General features: G+C 46.4%; 1 protein-coding gene across 1 annotated transcript in view; it reads right to left on the reverse strand.

The window, feature by feature from the left end:
• Window positions 1-20,512, reverse strand: part of ATRN (attractin) — a 167,603-nt gene that overhangs the window by 60,471 nt on the left and 86,620 nt on the right. Inside the window, 10 exon segments of the mRNA XM_082236278.1 lie at window positions 1,686-1,843; window positions 2,754-2,832; window positions 4,649-4,743; window positions 7,546-7,598; window positions 13,195-13,288; window positions 14,293-14,430; window positions 16,010-16,249; window positions 17,229-17,414; window positions 18,972-19,188; window positions 19,951-20,132. Coding sequence (XP_082092404.1) covers window positions 1,686-1,843; window positions 2,754-2,832; window positions 4,649-4,743; window positions 7,546-7,598; window positions 13,195-13,288; window positions 14,293-14,430; window positions 16,010-16,249; window positions 17,229-17,414; window positions 18,972-19,188; window positions 19,951-20,132 — 1,442 coding nt within the window.

The raw sequence follows: 20,512 nt of genomic DNA on the forward strand, positions 1-20,512 counted from the left end.
TCTAAACTTGGGACAGGGGGAGAGAGACCAAGACCAGACATGGAGAGTTGGCTGTACAGTTCCTCCGGCCGTGTTCGGATTCAAACACATGGCAGGCCTAGTTCCTAACAGGGTGATGGGCAGGGGGATTTGACCCATCTTTCAACACCCAGCTCTTGCCAAAGGAGGGCACTGACAGGGAGACTGGCCACACCAACAAGGAAGGCTGCACAAAAAAGGCTAGTGGGAAGTGTGATATCACTCACAATAAATAACTCTTGGCCAGGCTTTCTTGCTGATTTAATTAGCAAGGATAGCGATACACAGTTCCTGCTCGCCTGCTGCCAACTGGTTAAGGTCACAGAGCCACCGTCCATGTCACTGCTTAAGTCCTTCGTGTACCTTTCAACTTGGAGCTTATCACATTCACATCCAATTCATTTGCATCCATTTGTTGCTGTTTATACTATTTCTTATTCTGTTTGCCGCATTTACAGACTGCTTTTCGCCATGCATGGTCTCAAAACGGTATTCCGAACTTAACAATGGAAAGCATAATGCTGGTGGTCAACGAAAGAGGTTTAAAGACTCTCTCAAGGCGAATTAAAAAAAAAAGTGGTATAAACACCGACAACACTGGCCTCCAAGCACTCCAATTGGAGAACTGTCTTTACTAAAGGTGTCACGGGCTTTGAAGATACTCGAACTCAGGACGAAACGTGCTAAGAGGAAGGCACATTTGGCAAACCCTCACCGTGATCAACTCCCGCCTGGAAACCTATGTCCCCACTGTGGAAGGGCGTGTGGATCCAGAATTGGTCTCCACAGTCACTTACGGACCCACTATTAAGACCATGTTCATGGAAGACAATCTTACTCAGCTACGAGTGATCACCAAAGAAGAAGAAGATAGAGAAGCCCACCAGCGGGCATGGAGTTCTGCAGAAGTCCCCCACAGGGGAGGAAACCCAGGTGGGGAAGGGAGATGAAAGCACACACAGAGCAGGAGGGAGGGTTCATTCCATTATACAAGTACTCTGATCCAAGTTTTTGAAAATGGGGTTTGCACTAACAGACTGCTTCTCAAGATGGAGACCCTCCACTAGCACCACCTGAATGGTCTCAAGTTGAAAGACAATAAAAATGCTGTGGTCCCATAAAACCTACTGCATTTAGCTGCCCAGGAGATCTCATAAGCAAAAACTGACACAATCTGAATTGCACTGAGGCTGCAGAGTAAGTTAGATCACAGCAAAATAGTGATAATCTGGTGGAACACTCTGTCACAAGAGACCAGGGCCCTGCGGGACTTGACGTCTTTCCGCAGGGCCTGCAAGACAGAGGTGTTTCCCTCCCTCGGAAATCTTTGCAGAGCTCTGGCCCAATGATTGCCAGTGGCTTGATTTGAACTAATTTTATAATGAATGATTTTAGAGTGTTGTTGTGTTGTACTTTTGTACTGTTTTACTGTTGTTAGCCGCCCTGAGCCCGGCTTCGGCTGGGGAGGGCGGGATATAAATAAACTTTATTATTATTATTAATGGCAATAGGAGAAGGCTTCTAGCATACAAATATATACAGTACAGGACCTGAGCATTTGTTGGAGTATCGGACATCAGCACAAACAAACAGAACAGAGTATACAGAACAGCTCCCATATATTCCAGTCGTTCTCTAGTGCTTCTGTGAATGGAAGGCTCTCTTACCTGTATCTTTATTGGCCAGGTGAAGTTGCTCACGTAGACAAAGAAAGTGATGTTGGGATTGTTGCGGAAGTCAAATTTCTCATTGGAGAAGCTGTCCTTGTACTCCTTGATTTGGCTCTTTGAAACCACCGGAATCTCCTCCCCTGCCTGGGTGCCAGCTGTTGGGAGGATTTTAAAAGAAACATTCTCATCTGTCGGGAGTGAAGATTTTCAGGCTCAGGTTCAAATCCTCACTTGGCCACAAGGCTTACTTGGTGGCCTTGAGTCCCCTCAAACTAATCTACCTCAAAGGGCTGTTGGAAGGGCAAAATGGGTTGGGGTGAGAGGAGCCCTTGGGACAAAGCCAAAATATAACTGAAATGAAATAAAGAGATACGTTTTTGTGCAAATCCTTGGTAACATTACAAGGGGTGCTCTTAAATTATACAGCAGCGCTAGTTGATAAAACAATAAAAATTATTCTGTTTCAACAAGACAGTACTGAGCTCAGTTTCATTACTGCGATTAAGAAACACACAAACGACTGTTGCATACAAAATTAACATTTTGGCTGCCAACGCAAGCATTCAAGATCTGGAAATCGGATAAACTGTTCTACTTCGTTTCTCAGATTATCTTTGGAGTGAAGTTATGCCTCAATATACAGACTATTACACGGCACAGCAGCCTTCTAAATCCCTAAGTCACCCATAGGGTATCTGCATATAAAGAGGCTATAAGCCAGAACTGGCTGCCTGATCCGAGAGCTGCCTCTTGCCACCGGCTGAGTTGCTGTGCACCAACTGTGTGAGAAAGACGATCTGTCTAGCTAAGGAGGAAATAGGAAGACTGGAAGCAGAACAATGAGGAGCAGGAAGTTGAGGGATGGAGGGTGTCAAGAGGCAATGGAAGGAGTTTGGGCTGTTCAAGGCCAATGAAAGAGCCAGGTCAGAGGGGGACTGGCCTCTGGTTCAGCAGAACTGGCCAAATATCTGGCCACTGGTCTCTGGTTTAAATATGCCACCACTGCTTTCCAGACATTTCTAGTTCAGACACTGGGCATTTGGAAACGAGAAGAATTGTCCTCACCTGCAAAACTTGTTGACCAAGTGATGTTGAGGTTGAAGTTTTTAGAAGCATTGATAAACATGTCCAGGTCTCTGTTTTGCTGATTTCAGGGAACAAAGAAAGCAGCACAGATTAATGGCTTACACATAGAGAGAGCAGCTTCCATCAAGTTTTGTCAGAACTGCTTGGGCAAGAACAAAGGCATGCCAAAATCCCCCTAAAACAGCCCAATAGGATTCAAGCTTACCTGTGCCACATTAAAACACAGTACTGGTTAGTTTCTGTTTGCCAAATATTTTTGCATTTTTTTGTATTTCAGGAAGTGGGAACATGGAATCCAAAATCCTACAATTTTACCCTGTGTTCACGAGACAGGAAGATTCTGAGTTGCACAGAATACCACTTTATTCAAGATTAAGAACAATAAGTCAAAAAGAGGCTTAAAAAAACACCAAGCAGAAAACCCCACATTGGGTTATGCGTATACTTGTTCTCTGGAATTCCCAAAGTCATTTCCATAATAATGTCCCAAGGAACCACAGCAGGCACTACTAAGTAAATTAACTTTTCTTCAGCATGGTCTGCAAAGAAAAATGTCCAATATGAAGTCAAGCAGCAGCAGGCCAGAGATTAAACCTGTGACTTCCAAGAAAGGCAAGGTAAAATTAAGAGATTTCTTTCACACTACGGTCAGACTAGCCCTCCCTATAATAAACTGATCTTGGCCATTCTGAGTGGTCAACACAGAGTGGCAAAGAACAGCAGGCACAGAGGGTTGGAACTACAAAGACTCCAGGGTACAGCCATAACACAAATGTACCAGGGCTTTGCCCTCAAAATGCATTATTTCCGTGTGATTCCTGAAACCAGGGCTGTGTCAACTTTTTTTAAGAGAATATCTATTTTCAGGAAAAAGTAAGAGGCATTTCCTAGACCAGCTCTCAATTAGCCCTTTAAAAAGGTGAATTGGTTAGAGCAGGAACCACAGATATATTTGGATCACTGCATAGAGACAAATACCCATTGGTAACTAAAAGTGTATTTCTTTAATAATAATAATAACAATGGATTGCTCCTATGGATCCTCTGCAGTGATGCGGTGATGTCAATATGGTTGTGTGGCTCCCTAATAATTGTTGGATTCTGCCATGAATAAAACAAAATTAAATTTAAGAACGTATTTTGTTTTTAAAATTACCAACTATTCTCCCGTGCCCCCCCCCACCCTGTGATACTGAGGTGTCAAAACGTTTCTGTAAAAATTGGAGGACCCATCCCAAATTTGTCCATTGAAAAAAAATATTGGTTTTGGGGGGAGGGGTTAAAAAACAACAACTGACTTGCTTATGCCAAAATGTTTTTTTGTGATCCCCCCTATTCCTAAAGTAGTGTGTGTTTTTTGTATTTAAATAAGAACCATGCCCACATTTACACATCTGTGACACATACTCTTATATTGCTGTCCCCTCAAGGACTGGCCATGTAACCCTTGGCCTAGAAATGTCAGCCCCAAGGCCACAGGACTTCACACGCAGGAGTATAAATTATCAGTTACAACGGTCGCTGTAAGTTGACCCTCAGCGTAACTGCAAGTTTTAAAAATAATTTAAATTTTAATAAATTCAAAACCAGCCATTTATTACAGCAACGAACTCCACGGCTAATTACACATACGCCTTGAGGTCATCAATATATCTCAACTTGAGTTCCCCATCGCTAGGAACAGAACTGCAGGAGCCTCTCACACAGTGCAAAATGAGCACAGAACTGGCACTGAAAGGAGCGTGCATGCAGTCTTGTTGTGGGCGGGAGGGAGAGAAGAGTCGATCTCTGCATGCAGCCTACTGACCGTCGACCAGAGAGAACCAGGGCATTTTAATAAACAACGTGAAATGCAATTGGGATAATTTACTAACCTCTTCGGGCGTCGCTACGAAATTGATTGCCGTGTAATAACGATCATCTTCTTGCGAAAGGCTGAAGGTGAACTGATAGTCGATAAGGAGAGTGTCTGTATAAAAGTACACAAATTGGAGTTAGGTGCCGCCGTGGCATAAAGCCAGAGTCAGCCCGAGGCAGGAAGTTTGCTACTTGCTAGGATATAAATAAGGGACATGGGATATAAGGGATGCGGGTGGCGCTGTGGGTTAAACCACTGAGCCTAGGACTTGCCAATCAGAAGTTCGCAGTTTTAATCCCCACGGCGGGGTGAGCTCCTGTTGCTCAGTCCCTGTTCCTGCCAACCTAGCAGTTCGAAAGCACAAAAAGTGCAAGTAGATAAATAGGTACCACTCCGGCGGGAAGGTAAACGGCATTTCCGTGCGCTGCTCTGGTTCGCCAGAAGCGGCTTAGCCATGCTGGCCACATGACCCAGAAGCTGTATGCCGGCTCCCTCGTCCAATAAAGCGAGATGAGCGCCGCAACCCCAGAGTCGGTCACGACTGGACCTAATGGTCAGGGGTCCCTTACCGTTACGATATAAATACGAGCCTGTTGCACAGCTGGCCCTTGCATGTGAGCAGGAAGGCAGAGAGGGGGGAGTGCAAGCAGATGCAGGGCAGCAGCCAAGAGTATAGACCAGAGAGCCCCCAGGATAGCCTTGCCCAACCCAGTGCAGGCCATCTAGCCACCTGCTCTCTATGTCTCAGCTCAGCAAATGAAGCAAGGATGACAATAGTAATGGGCTCCTGAAGCATGACTCAAACAATACAAGGGGAGCCTCTGAAAAACCTCGCGCTACACACATGTGGAATGTTGTTTTTGCAGTATGTTGCATGCGCCGCCATTGCACTCTGTCTGGTGGGAATGCGCAAGGAGGCTGGGCTCAGGTCACGGCATAACACCTGGCGTCTTCTCTGCTGGCTTTTCACCACTTCCTTAAGTCTTGTTTGTTCTTGTAGGCATTTAATTTATCTGGTTAATCCTTCATTTAGTTTTTATCTGCCGCTCTGTTTGCATTTTAGTTTTTAATTGGTTTTTAATGCCTTGTTTGATCGTTTTAAATTGTTTATGATTGCATTGTTAGCATCTATTAGAGGAAAAGGTGGGATGAAAATAGGCTCAGGCAAACAAACTGTTTGCATTTGCACAGCTATCTTTCTTTTCTTTTCGCTCTTTTGCTTTCAAGTGCCTCCTTAACACGTATCTGCTGGCTCCAACCGGCCCTCTTCTGTTTTTACAGCCTTTCCATTAATGTGACTTGACTTTATTATTAGATTGCAAGCCCACAGGCAGGATCGGAACTTTTAACTTCTTTTCAAGCACCTACAAATGCGAGGTGGGTGGAGATGTGTGTTCCTGCGTGCGCGCGCACTGAATAAAAAACACATCATTAATTCCACTGGAGGGTTTTGATCCTTATCCTTTATCCAATGGCAAAAATAATGGCCAGGGTGCTTCAGAAGAAATCAGCAACCCCTTACACATATCTCTAAGTAGCTTTATTTAAATGTATTTTTATGGACAGAATATGGCACAACTTTTGTGAATGTCATGGGCTGCAGAACAAGCCTCTGCATCACCAAACTGTCTAGACCAGCTTCTTACAGATATCCATTGCAAGAAGCCTGCCATCAACTATTAAAGCTTGCTGTTTCAATCTTAGTATCCATCACCTCTGCAGCTCCCCCAGACATGCACCTTCCTTCTCCTTCTCCTTCCCTTCACCCTTCTCCTTCCTAGGACCCTTCTGCACTTTGCCTCTACAGGTACCTAACCACCTCTTGAGAAGGCAAGAGCAAACTGGATATAAGAGCAATTGCACCTGCAGCTGAAACAGCAGCCCCTGAAGCCAAGACTGAAGCCCGTTTTGTCAACTGCAGTCTAAAACACTGAACTACAGCTCGCCTAGGAACGGCAACACTGGGTGCATACATTTAGGGAAGTAGAAAGAGAGATAGACCCTCGTTCCAAGGGTGTCTGTCAGAAACGATCAGGCCAGAAGTTGCCAACCGTTTCAGACCCGTGGGCACATCTGCTAACCCAAGGAAGTGTCGCAGGAGCCACACTCGCACGCTACGACTAAGCACACACCACAACCTATTCTGTTGGCTACAAGAGAATGCTGCTTTCAGATCTAATTTCTGCATGGAGAGGACTTGTGGGTGCCCGGGACAGGTGCACAGGTACCCCATGGTACCCCCTGGATTAGAGATCCAACACACATTATTTATATAGCACAGTTTGTGTGTTTGGCATGAGGAAATGGAAATAGAAATCAGTGGAGGGCAGCGGGGACACAGACTGAGGGGTGCAGGAAGAACTGGAGGCAGAAAAGGAAGTCATGAAGGGAAGGGAATGAACAGACTCAGAGAGAATGGGGTTGCCCCCACAAATATACATACAGTTGTACCTTGGAAGTTGAATGGAATCCGTTCCGGAAGTCCGTTCGACTTCCAAAATGTTCAGAAACCAAAGCGCAACTTCTGATTGGCTGCAGGAAGCTCCTGCAGACAATCGGAAGCCATGGGTGCCCCATCGAACAGTCGGCTTCCAAAAATAGTTCACAAACCAGAACAGTCACTTCTGGGTTCGCGGCGTTCGGGAGCCAAAACGTTCGAGAACTAAGCTGTTCAAAAACCAAGGTATGGCTCTGTGTGTGTGTGAGAGAGGGGGGGGAGAGAGGGGGAGAGGGGGAGAGAGAGAGAGAGAGAGAGAGAGAGAGAGAGAGCAGCTCCAGAATAAGCAGCAGCCAACAGAGAAAGCAGCATATTGTTCTCTCCTTTTCATATGCCTTTGAGCTCATTTGCAGCAAGCTGATGATGTACAAGTACCAAGTTTACGTACAGGCAAAAGAAAAACCATTTTCACTCACAGTAGCACGTTCCTTTGAGAGGATTGCCTTGGTATCGGTTTTCGACCTCACACCTAGAAGAAAGAGCATGAGCAATGTTGACCTTCTGCCTTAATTTTCCCTTGAGCTTGAAATTGTAATGTTTGTTTGTTTGCTTTTCTTTTAAGTCACATCCAGCATGAACCAGGAAGAAAACCACTTCTTATTAAAAATAAAACAGCAGCATGCAAAGAGACGAAAGAACAAACAACACAGGACCAACAGAGGCGACGCAAACCCGGTGGAAGAGTAATGAAACTGAAATTTGGAACACATTTGAGAACCTTGCCACTAACTTTAAAAGTTGCCTAAAATAATCTAAGAAGCTAGCTGGGAATAAGCAATACAAGAAACCACAGGCGGTGGAGAGCTAGGGAAATGATGGTTTGTTTCACTACATGTTTTGTAGAGCATGGAAAGTGTTTGAAGCAGAAACAGTTTATTTTTCCTGAGCATCAAAAAGAGAAACCAGGAGGGGGGGATATATTGTTCCTGGACCCTTCAGGACCAGCAGTTGTGCGACGGAAGGGACCAGGCTCCTGAAAGACACATCTATCCTTAAACTTGCATCTGGAGAGGGGTCATCTCTTCCCTCCTTCCGCCAGTTTTATACTGGTAGCTGGACTAAAGGCTTTTGCCTGTCTGGAGTCCCTATTGGACCATAAATTTAAAAGGTACTAATAAACTGGGGGTTATCCACATCTAGCTTCTTATTATTATTATTATCATTATCATCATCATCAATACAGTCATACCTCGGGATAAATACAGTGGTGCCCCGCAAGATGAATGCCTCGCAAGATGGAAAACTCGCTAGACGAAAGAGTTTTCCATTTTGGAGGTGCTTCGCAAAACGAATCTCCTATGGGCTTGCTTCGCAAGACGACAATGTCTTGCGAGTTCCTGCTGGGTTTTTTCCTCCCCCCCCCTTTTTCTAAGCCGCTAAGCCGCTTATCAGCTGATCCGATCAGCAGATAAGCCACTAAAAGCCGCTAATAGCGCTAATAGTGCTAATCCGCTAATCCGTCAATGGGCTTGCTTCGCAAGATGAAAAAAACGCTAGACAAAGAGAATCACAGAACGGATTCTTTTCGTCTTGCGAGGCACCACTGTACGCTTCAGGTTGAGAGCTTTCGGGTTGTGCTCCGCAGTGACCCGGAAGTAACGGAGAGTGTTACTTCCGGGTTTCTCCGCTCACGCACGCGCAGACGCTCAAAATGACGTCACGTGTATGCGTGGAAGCGGCGAAACGTGACCCGCGCACGAGCAGACATGCTGTCACATCTTGGGTTCTGTTCGGGATGTGAACGGGGCTCCGGAACGGATCCCGTTCGCATCCCGAGGTACCACTGTACTCCGCCCATCCACTCTGAAAAAGGAGGTAGCATTTATGGCTGTGCTAACTGTTTCCTGTTTTTAATAATATTGCAGTCAAAACTACTTCTTTCCAAGCAGAACAGAAACTCCTACCTACCCCATATAGTTTTCTACTTTTGATAATAAAAGAAACCCAAATCCCTGTTCACACAGCATTGTACTAAATGACCCTTGTGGTCCCTTCCAGCTCTACAGGTTTGCTATTCTATGACACCATCTTAATGTAGGAATTTATTTTATTTTTTTCTAGCACCTATTTCCTGCTATTATTTCCCATGCACTGCTGCTGAGACGGCACCAGTTTTCATTTCCTGCTTATAGCTTCTTTCTAGAGTGACCTCCGGGCAATTGGGCAGCAAAACGCAAATGCGCTAATGTCATAATGCTACATAATCAATCAGATTTGGTTATATGCCGATATCTCTCAGAGCAAACAAAGCCAATTAAAGAGTGTGAGCAATGCTTCGTAGACTGGTCACCCTGGTTATCACAGCCAATAATACATTATGTATTGAACGTGATGTCTTTGAGGACAGATGGGCTATTCGTGACCCTGCTTCTTGAGTAGGGGGAAAATTTTACTCCTTCCCAGAGTCTCTCAACTGGTGGGTGGACTTTCAGTACTGACAAAACAGTGTTCAACCAAACACACCCACTCCTCAAATCTAATAATTTTCCATCACATAACCCTGTAGCTCACTAAATCTTGAAAGCAGTGGTGGGAATAGATTCTTCAAATGTATATTGTGTTGTGCAAGTAACTTCATAGGACTCCTGAAGAGCAAGATCTTAGTTCTGCATCTCCACGGATCAACTTTTTAAAAACAGGATTCAGGGTTTATAAAGTAGGATTGCTTTCTTCTTCTGAGCTGCAGAAGCCTGGGCAGGTTTAATCTCAATAGTGGGCTAAACGTTCAATGTAAGAATCAGCTCCATCTGGTACGCAGGCTGAGACCCTACCTGCCCACAGACTGTCTCGCCAGAGTGGTGCATGCTCTGGTTATCTCCCGCTTGGACTACTGCAAAGCGCTCTATGTGGGGCTACCTTTGAAGGTGACCCGGAAACTGCAACTGATCCAGAATGCAGCAGCTAGACTGGTGACTGGGAGCGGCCACCGAGACCACATAACACTGGTCCTGAAAGACCTACACTGGCTCCCAGTACATTTCCGAGCGCAATTCAAAGTGTTGGTGCTGACCTTGAAAGCCCTAAATGGCCTCGGTCCAATGTACCTGAAGGAGCGTCTCCACCTCCACCATTCTGCCTGGACACTGAGGTCCAGCTCCGAGGACCTTCTGGCGGTTCCCTCCCTGCGAGAAGCCAAGTTACAGGGAAGCAGGCAGAGGGCCTTCTCAGTAGTGGCACCCGCCCTGTGGAACACCCTCCCACCAGATGTCAAAGAGAAAAACAACTACCAGACTTTTAGAAGACATCTGAAGGCAGCCAGGTTTAGGGAAGCTTTTAATGTTTGGCGCATTACTGTATTTTAATCTTTTGTTGAAAGCCGCACAGAGTGGCTGGGGAAGCCCAGCCAGATGGGCGGGGTATAAATAAGAAATTATTATTATTATTATTATTATTATTATTATTATTATTATTATTATTATTATTACATGAGAACTGACTGCTGCATCAGGCCAATTGGCCCCCTAGTCCAGCACCCTGTTCTCACAGTGGCCAACCAGATGTCCGTGGAAAACCCTCAAGCAGGATATGGGCACAGCAGAAACGCTCTCCCCTCTTGAGGCTTCCAGAACCTGGCATTGAGAAGCTTTGCTGCCTGCATCAGTGCATAACACACACAAAAAACAGCACCATGACACATTCTGCATCAACCATGTTACCCAAACCTGTCACCGCACCCCATCCAGTCCTCTGTTTTATTGCAGCCGTATGCAGTAAGGTGCCACTGATGCATGAATAGTGCATTTGAAGTGGTTATCTATATATAATGCTCCCTCATTACTGAACGCACAATTTAACTCCAGCAGTCCCATTGGTGGGTGTTCATGCCACCCCCAATTCCACCTGCCCTTTTTTCCCTGGGGGCAGGTTGGTCGCCTGATGATGATGATGATGATATTTAGACCCCGCCCTTTCCGATAATAATAAATAATAATAATATTTAGACCCCGCCCTTCCCAGTTCAGAAACCGGGCTCAGGGCAGCTAACAACAAATTTAAAAGACAATTATAAAAGAAGCATAAAATACAGTATAAAAACATGAATAACAATAAAATTCAAAAATCAGTTTAGGGGAAGTAAGCATTAGATAATCCCCAGGGCTAGTTGGCTGAATTGGTCCTACTTGGGCAGTGAGGAGGCCAGGGGAGAATTAGCTGTGGGGTCTCAGAGTGGGTAATCTTCATAAAAGGGAAGGGGGGAGGGAAGTGAAATAAACGATCAGGCTGAATTCAAATTAAAGGCCAGGCGGAATAGCTCTGTCTTAGAGGCCCGGTGGAAGGAGGTTAAATCTTGAAGGGCCCTAGTCTCCTGGGACAGAGCATTCCACCAGGTCAGAGCAATCACTGAAAAGGCCCTGGCCCTGGTGGAGAATAGTGTGACTTCCTTAGGGCCCGGGACCTCTAAACTATGGTTATTCATGGACCTTAAGGTCCTCTGCGGGGCAGACCAGGAGACACAGTCCCGTAGATACGAGGGCCCTATGGCAGTGTTTCCCAACCACTGTTCCGCGGCACACTAGTGTGCCGCGAGATATTGCCTGGTGTGCCGCGGGAAAAATTAAAAAATTCGAAAGATTTTTTTTTTTTTAAAAAAGTCAAATTTTCGATTGGGGCGCCGTCACTAGATGACCCCTGGGGTTCCCTCCCTCCCTCCCTCTCTGCGCCTCCCTCCTCCTCCTCCTCCGGGGAGGCCCTTCCTGGCTCTCGGCCAAGGCTTGGCGGCTGCCACTCACTCACTCGCTCACCCACCCGTCCCTCCATCCCTGCACCCGGCCTCTCCCCCTCTGTCCCCGGTGCAGGGGCAGCCGGGATCCGTAGTCCCCTCGCCCTTGGGCGGGCGAAGGGGAGCCGGGGGGGAGCAGCGCTGCTCCCCGAGCCAAGCCCGGGGGGAAACTTCGGCGTCGTTGCGCCGGGTGTTGGAAGCGGAGGCTGGCGGGGGGCCCCTCACCTGCAAAACCTGGTTGCCTCTCATATATTTCGTGCATTGCATTCATCGCCCGCTTTCTCCTCCAAGGAGCTCCCGGGGGCGCGCGTGGTTCTCCCCGTGTTATCCTCGCAACAACAGCCCTGCGAGGTGGGTCAGGCGAGTGGCCCAAGGGAGCACCCAGGGATTGTCCTGGCCAGGTGGGGTGATTTGAACCCTGCTCTCTGCCCGGTCTTCGTCCTCATTTAGCCCCCACATGTGCATGACTGTGCATGACTGAGGTTTTTCCCCCTCGTCTTGGCTATGGTGTGAGTCTGTGCTGTTAATTAATGGGGTTCTGCCTTCGGAGAAGATGAGCCAGCCCTCAAGGAGGTGATTATGTAATTTGCTAGCAATTCATGTCCCTCCCGGCGTGACGCTGCGCGCTGACGTCACGGGGCTGTAATGGTGGTGTGCCTCGAGATTTTTTTCATGAAACAAGTGTGCCTTTGCCCAAAAAAGGTTGGGAAACACTGCCCTATGGAGCCACCATGATTTCATTTGTACATTTTTTGTGTTGTTGCAATCTGGCTGCAGTGGCTGTGCTAAAATGTGCATCCTTGCAGAAAAAGAAACAGGAATGTCACCACATGGCATCAAGGAGAAGTCGGGGGGGTACAGCTACATGAGCTTCGCTTCTGGCCCCAAATGAAAGTCAGTTGTGCTCTGGTGCCAAGCCACCAGACTTTGATTTTTAAGCTTTTCTCTTTTTTATGCTCAGGCTGTGATTACCCGCGAAACCTTTGCTCGTTCACACACACAAAAGCCACCCCACAGGAACGACTGTATCCAGCATTAACAGGAAGCACTTGGGAGCAGCTCTAACACAAATAAGTGGATTTGATTTGGTGCCTTGAGAGGGCACCCCAGCACTCTGGTGCAGCAAAGGCTGGATCCCACACCCCAAGTTGGAACATTTGTGGCGTGAAAAGGTTTCTGTAGGGAGCTATGGGCCATGCACTGATTGCTCACAAAGCAGTCTGACTGCCCTGAAACCTTTGTGGGCGCAAACAGTATTGAATGCAGGAGTGTGTAGAACCACCCCAACGCCATCAAGAGCACAATGAATGGACAATAAAAAGGACATCTGTAAAGGCTGACTCACAGCTGACACTCCTCTCCTTTGATTCCTTTTGTGGTGCAAAAACACTTCCCCGTGTTTGCGTTGCAGATAGAAGCATGGCCATTGCACTTGCAAGCTGCAAGATAAACAGATTTTTTTTCTGTAGAATAAATACTGATGGATCAATTAACAAGCAATTAAGCTGTTCACATTGTGAGTGGCTTCCCACTCGCTTAAATGCTTTGAATGCGCATTTATGACAGGACACAAAACACTGCTTGTTGCACAATTTGGAAGACCGCACTTGATTGAGTAGTACCCTGAATTTCATCTCTCTGCCTATACGGACAGACAGACAACCCCTGGGTGAGAGCTAAAACCAAAGGTAATTCAGCAGCCTTAGCAAAAGGCGAGGAGGAAAGCAAGATCTTATCAAATTTCAGGCATGAATGAATGGCAAAGGGATCATCTCTACAGACTCAATGTCTTTGTTAAACGAGTCAATGATTGGGAAACGTGTTGCTCAGACTTTTGGTTCATATTTGAAGTAGACCTGCCACAACAAATATTATGATCCATACCCCTGTGAAATGCTTCTTTAAGTTCAGTTATATGACAGATGTAATAAAATATCACTGATGTTACACAGTTCTATCACTGGTAATTATCAATTATTCTGTAAAAGTAGAACAGACACAGAATATGTATCAAGTGTAGAATTCAGCTTTCTGGGAATCTTAACTTCGCTTTTTAAATGGTTCCCACCCCTCAAGGAAGGGAAGATAGCCTTGAAAGTATGTAAGTGAAACCTGCCGAATTCTCCCCAAAAAGGCTAGATGAATAAAATTCTCAGTGTTTGGATGGCTTCAGTGCCCTGGCAAAACACGAATAAATTATGCAAAGAAGCAAAACCATAGCGTTCAGTGAAATCGTGTAAATTTGCTCATTTTGCGCAATTTACAAATTGCAGAAAATAGGTTTTCTTGGCACAGAATTTTGCACAGTCCACACACAGCCTCGATCATTATGGCCTGCATACTAGCTGTTAAAAAAAAAAAGGTCAGGCAAAAATAAATGGGGACCAGGGGAGGAAATGCAATTGTTCAGCAGTGGGGAAGATGGATGGAGGACCCAACTTACGCTGACAGGTGCCTCCATTTGTGGGGTCTCCATAGTAACCGGAGATGCAGGTTTCACAGTGCTTGCCAGTCGTCAGGTTCTCACACCTCTCGCAGATGCTCTCGTTGACACATCTACTGTGCCCGTTACACTGGCAGGCTGGAAAACAAAGAGAGACGCTCAGCACATCTTTCGCTCTCTCCCATCCATCTTGTTATTTGTCACCACAATTTTGATTGCTTGGTGTTTTAGGCTAAGTAACAGCAAGTTCACACCAGACCAGGTGGTCTTGCTTTCCAGCGATCCAGGATCATCTCAGCAGGGCTCCCCTTCCCAGGGTGGATCGGAGTGCACACATTCAGCAGCTACAACACTCAGCACTTAACTGTGCTGGAGAAACTCTCTGGCGTCGCAGGTGATTGTGCATCGCCTGTATCTGTACTCAAATAATTCTAATGGACGTTAGAATTAATGGAGGGAGCACATGCAGAAATTTGCTCTTTTTATGTTGACTCATCTGCCCATAGACAAAGGCATTTATAGGTGTCATTTTGTCTAACTACACAGCATGAAATTCAAAGGATCATATCATCATAATCTGGAAGCGAAACAGATTTTGAGTTTGAAACAGTTGTGCCCCCCAGATTTTGAGTTTGAAACAGTTGTGCCCCCTTTCATATCTTGCTGGTGCAGAACTGCTTGCTATCTGCAGCCACTGTTTCCTTTGATGGCCTCTGCTTTGGGAGACATTCCACCACCTCTATTCTTCCCCATCCAGTTTGGGCTCCTGTTCTGAATGTGATGAAATCACAGCACAATCTAGCAAATCGGATTTAGCTATGTGCTGACATCAGTATATGAAAACTATCGATAAGGGCACTAACTTCTTTCTGGTCACAGTAAGCCTAGCCAATCATGAATCACTGGAAGAAGTGGAAATAAAAAAATTCCTTCCAGTAGCACCTTAAAGACCAACTAAGTTAGTTCTTGGTATGAGCTTTCGTGTGCATGCACACTTCTTCAGATACAACACCAACTCCTCTACTCCCCCCCCCCAAAAGGAAAAAGAAAAAGAAAAACCAACCAAGGAAGAAAAGCTTTGCATTCCACTAAACTGTTCTTTTCCCTGCCCCCATTTCAGGTGACATTAACCCTTAGATCTATTTCTATTTTATTTTAACTATTTCCCATAAGGCTGCAGCAGGGGAAGATATGGGACTGCAGGGCTGCTGTGCCAGCTCTGGTGAGCAACTAGATCCATTGGGCTCTTCTTCTCCTACCAACAGTTGAACTTCGACGTGGTCCTTTTAAGAACTTCATACCTTTAGGAACTGTTGTCTGAATTTGCTTTCCCTTCTGCCTTTCCTACTGCAACATGTCTTTCAGGCTGGAAAATTGTGGGCAAGGACTGCCTCATTTATAATGGAGTCTTTTAACTAAAGAGAGGACTACAAACACTATAAACAAGCAAACGGAGTGGCAGACTTCTCACATTCCCCTACACTATAAACGTAAGATTGCATTCTCTGAAGTTCTCCCTTAACACGGCTAATAACTCAGCACTACTCAGGAATAGGCACCATTACCTGGTTCCATTTTCAAGAAGCTGCACACAGTCACTGAAAAATTAAACAAATCCACCCTCTTGCCCCTGCCTACTGGGCATACAAGAGGATCACTTAAGGGTTTTAAGAGATAACTGATCTCCACATCAAATGTGCACTCCTAAATAAGTTACCTGGACAGTGAATAAAGGACCAGTTGTATTTGTTCTCAGCCAGGCACATGCTGACATCAAGGACAGGCTCTAGGTAGGATTTTCCTGTTGCTGGTGGAGGTGAAGGCGGCATCTTCACTGGACCTCTGGAAGAGCCTTCAATGCACTTCCCCTTGCCTGTATTACTGGGATCCGTACACCAGCCACAGCCAGGCTGCTCCAAACAGTGCCCACAAGTGAAGTAGCCAGAACAGTTTTCAGCTGCGGAAATAAAGAGAACTTCCAGGTTAAGGAAAGAAGCCACCAGTGCTTTAAGGCTTCACATCCTGGGCTGGTTCACATGCAACAACAGCACACCAGGGTCTGAACATCCTCCCGCTTGCACACTGCCTTTTTCGCATTCTGTTTCGATCCTGGCTGCCTCCAAGAAGTCAGAGTTTGCCATTAAAGCTGAATGAGCAAACTACAGCCTGCAACCTGACTTCCAAACAGCAACTGGGAAGCGTAATGTGAAGTGGGCTGAATTATTTTTTTTCCTTGTAGGTTAGGACATTCTAAATATCAATAATGCAATCATAAATAAAGATGAATGGAATTTTAAAACAGGGCCTGGGTTGCATCTGGGTAGCCCGGTAAATATTGAGCAGGAAAACTGGTGTTGGAGGCTTCACCTGGAACTCTACCGGCTGGAGGCAGTAGCCTGGCAGGACGCAGACAAATGAGAGCCTCAAAAGTCCTACTCAGTATGGAGATCCTAACATATTCCTCCGGATTTAGACCTCTGCAATTTGCCCACAGCCACCCTGTTAATCTGGGGAGCAGCTCTGGGATCCTCTTGTCCTCAGCCCTACAACGAGCACACACACACAAGTAAAATTCCTTCTCCAGTCCAACAGAAGGGTATAATAAAATCTGTATACCCGCTTCCTCCATAGATCTCAGGGCAGTTCGTAAAATACAGGCAGCAACCATTTCATGTGGGGGTTCCATTCCCAGGCCCTGCGTGTGCAGCAGAGCACATATAAACGCACCCCACCCCGTTATACCCCCCCTTCTGCCATCTTCCAGGTCCAAAAGGACCCTGTGTCGGCGACTGTGCGTCAATTGGATGCCCCCAAAATTATCGCTGCCTGTGCATAAATATACTAGGTGCACGGACCATTGGACGATACCACCCCCTTTATGGAACTGCCCCTACACAACAACTGTTGAGATCCCCACCAGCCAAGGGACTGCTTACGTGGACAGCTGCTCACGGTATGCCACTCCATGCACTGGCCGTAAGGGAATGAGGCCACATAAGCACTGGAGTCCACGCACTGTTTCTTGTTGCTGCACCACATACACTCAGAGTTGCTGCTGGTGCATTCGCTGCACACCGTTCTCAGGCCACAGGGGGTACGGCACTGCTTGGCACTGTGGTTGGCTGCGCATTCAACAACAACAACAAAAAAGGGATTAGTGCAAGCAGCTTTTACCATATGAGACATTTACAAGACTTTTTCTTTTCTTCCACCTTGAAGCCAAAGGTAACACTACATTGCTGGTGAAAAGAATCCAACTTTCTCCTCCCGAGCCCCCGAAAGGCTGCTGAATCCTGACACCGCTTCTTGTCAGCATCACTGTGGTCCTTCCCATTCTTTACTAATAAAGCTCTTATCCATTAAGGAAGCTACTGTAGCCCTCTTGCTGACAGACCTCTTTCCACAACCCGGACAATTCAAAACGGCTCTCGAGTTCAGCTCCGTGCCTGATTATCCATTTAATTTCCCCTCGAGGCTTTAGCCCTTGAGGTCACACTCTGCAGGAACGCCAAGGTTCTTCAGGATAAACCACAGCTCCCTAGACTTTAAAAGCTGGAGCTCACATTTTGATCAGCAGTGGGATGGTGTCAAAGGACTCCACAAAAGTAAGTTATCACCACTCTGACAGTGGAACTTCCTTTGGGAAGTGGTGGACTGTCCTTCAATGGAAGTTTCTAAGTAGTTTGGGTGCCACCAGTCATGGATGCTTTAGCTGAGATTCTTACGTTGCTTCCTACGTCCCTGAGTCAGACGACTGATCCATCTAGCTCAGTGTATTCCACACTAACAGGCAGCAGCTCCCCAGAGTTTCAAACGGGGGACATTCCCAGCTGTAGCTGGAGATGCCGGGGACTGAACCTGCAGATGAACCTGCAGACGGGACCTTCTGCAGATGAAGCAGATGCTCTACCACTGACCTACCGTATTTTTCACTGTATAAGACGCACTTTTTTCCTCCTAAAAAGCAAGGGAAAATGTCTGTGTGTCTTATGGAGCAAATGCAGGCTGCGCAGCTATCGCTGAAGCCAGCAGAGCAAGAGGGAGAGCTGCGCAGCGCCTCTTGTTGTGATGCCTTCACAGCGATGCACGATGAGGGATGGAAGGGAGCCCTTACAGAGCCTCTTCCATCCCTCATCCTGCTTTGCTGGGAAGCCAGCAGACCAAGAGGCACCGCACAGCTCTCCCTCTTGCTCTGCTGGGTTCAGCAGAGCAGCGCAGCGCATCTTCAGCAAAGTGGGAGGAGGAAAGGAAGGGGCTCCTTGGAGAGTGTCGCTTCGTCTCGCCTGCTTCCTCCGATCCCCCCAACAGGGACAACACTGTTAGGTGGCCAGCAGATCCAGCTTCCCCAAAGGGGCGGACGGACCGGTGACTCCTTAGCCTGATCCTCCCTCCTCTTTACTCTTCAACAACATTTGATTCAGAATATTTTTTTTCTTGTTTTCCTCCTCTAAAAACTAGGTGCATCTTGTGGTCGGGTGCATCTTATAGAGCGAAAAATACGGTAAGTCCCTTTCGCTTGAACTCATAGTCCAGTGTGTCGATACAAATCAACTCTAATATTGTGGAAGGAAGCGTCTACACCAATGCATCATTCTGTATTTGCATGCCACCAATAGCAATGGTCTCTACACATGTTCGTCACCAGTCTCCTACGGCAAGAGCACCAAGAGATATTTTACCAGGCCTTTCGCAGACGCTGCCATTGACTTGGTTGATGCATGTTGCTGCTTTCAGCCCTTGGTTGTTTGGCACCGCCAAGTAGCTGCAGAACCCAATGTCGCTCGGCTCCCCAGGCAGCCACTGGAGTGAGGTGTTCGTGAAGGGAGACATGTCTTCCCAGCACCAGTACGATATGTTGATCTTCCGCAGCCCAACCCAGGGCGTCAGGGCTTTTGGCTAAGAGGAAGGAGGGCGGTATGAGAGTTAAGGAGGAGCACACAGCCACAGTGTGACACACGGGCATTTTCAATGAGCAAAAATATGCTTTCTATTAAGGGATAGGTCTTGCTTAACGCACAATGGTCTCTGGGCTGCCGAGATTCGAACAGGGTGCAAGTGAGAGGCAGCAAGCTGCTGAGTTTGCAAGCGAGAAGGTCATTTGTGTCTCTCCACAACCCCCTCATGCTATCACCAACTTCTTTCTCTAGCTCTCTGCCCCTTCAACAGACACGCATGCTAATTGCGGCAAGTCTCATAGCTATAAGAATACTAGACAGTCAAACCCAGCTGCTGAAATGGAGCCCTAAAACCAGACAACAGCTTGTCAGAGACATAATGGCAAGCCTAGGTGGAAGGGAGGGGGTGGCATCGTGAGTGCCCCAAGGGGGATAGAGAGCACAGTGTCACAACTGCCCCACACTAATAAGATTATGGGTAGTTGGGTCTTACAAGATAGCTAGGTGTGGGTTCTCTGCATATGGAAACAAGCCAGGTAACTGCTAAAGTAGTCAAAAACCAAAAGCAGTTGCTTTTGGGGGATTAACATCAAAAACATAACATTGTACTGAGATGCCAACATTAGCCTTGGTTACAACCTCACAGAGGAATATGAATTTCAACAGCTCCCTTTGAAATGGAGCAACTCAACCTGAGCATTAATGCGCAAGGGCCTCCCTGACCACCCAGACGCAACTTCAAAGGGCATTACGGATCACTCACCGATGACTGTGTTTTCTGGAGTTCTTTAAGAAGGAAATCCACCTTCTTCTGGGTGGTGAGCGACGCCAGAGCAGCATTGTGGCTCCGGCAGTTCAACTTTGCATTGTCGTAGCTATCTTTCGTTTGCGTGAGTCTCAGGCAAGAGTTGCCCACCAAGTGCCAGGTGGCCCCACAAATGTTCTCTGTAAAAAAAAGAGGAGCAGAAGTTACGCATGGATTTCACTCTTGCCTCGCTTGCAGCGATCATCCACAGGGACTCAGGTGCCTACAAGGATCTCCAATTCACAAAATATATATATTTAACTCATCAATGTACTATCATTTATTTAACTCACTAATAATGATGATAATAAATAATAATAAAATTTTATTTATGTCCTGCCCTCCCCAGCCGAAGCAGGGCTCAGAGTGGCTAACAACAGTAAAAGTAACACAATTTACATAAAATCACAATCAATTAATTGAAATACATTCTAAAATCAGTTCAGAATCAAATTAATGGCATTAGTTAAAAATAATGTCAGTGCAATAAAGCAATGCAAAAAGATAGACAGGCAGATAT

Source organism: Podarcis vaucheri (genome assembly GCF_965113315.1).
Source record: "Podarcis vaucheri genome assembly, chromosome: 9".
NCBI classification, from domain to species: Eukaryota; Metazoa; Chordata; class Lepidosauria; order Squamata; family Lacertidae; genus Podarcis; species Podarcis vaucheri.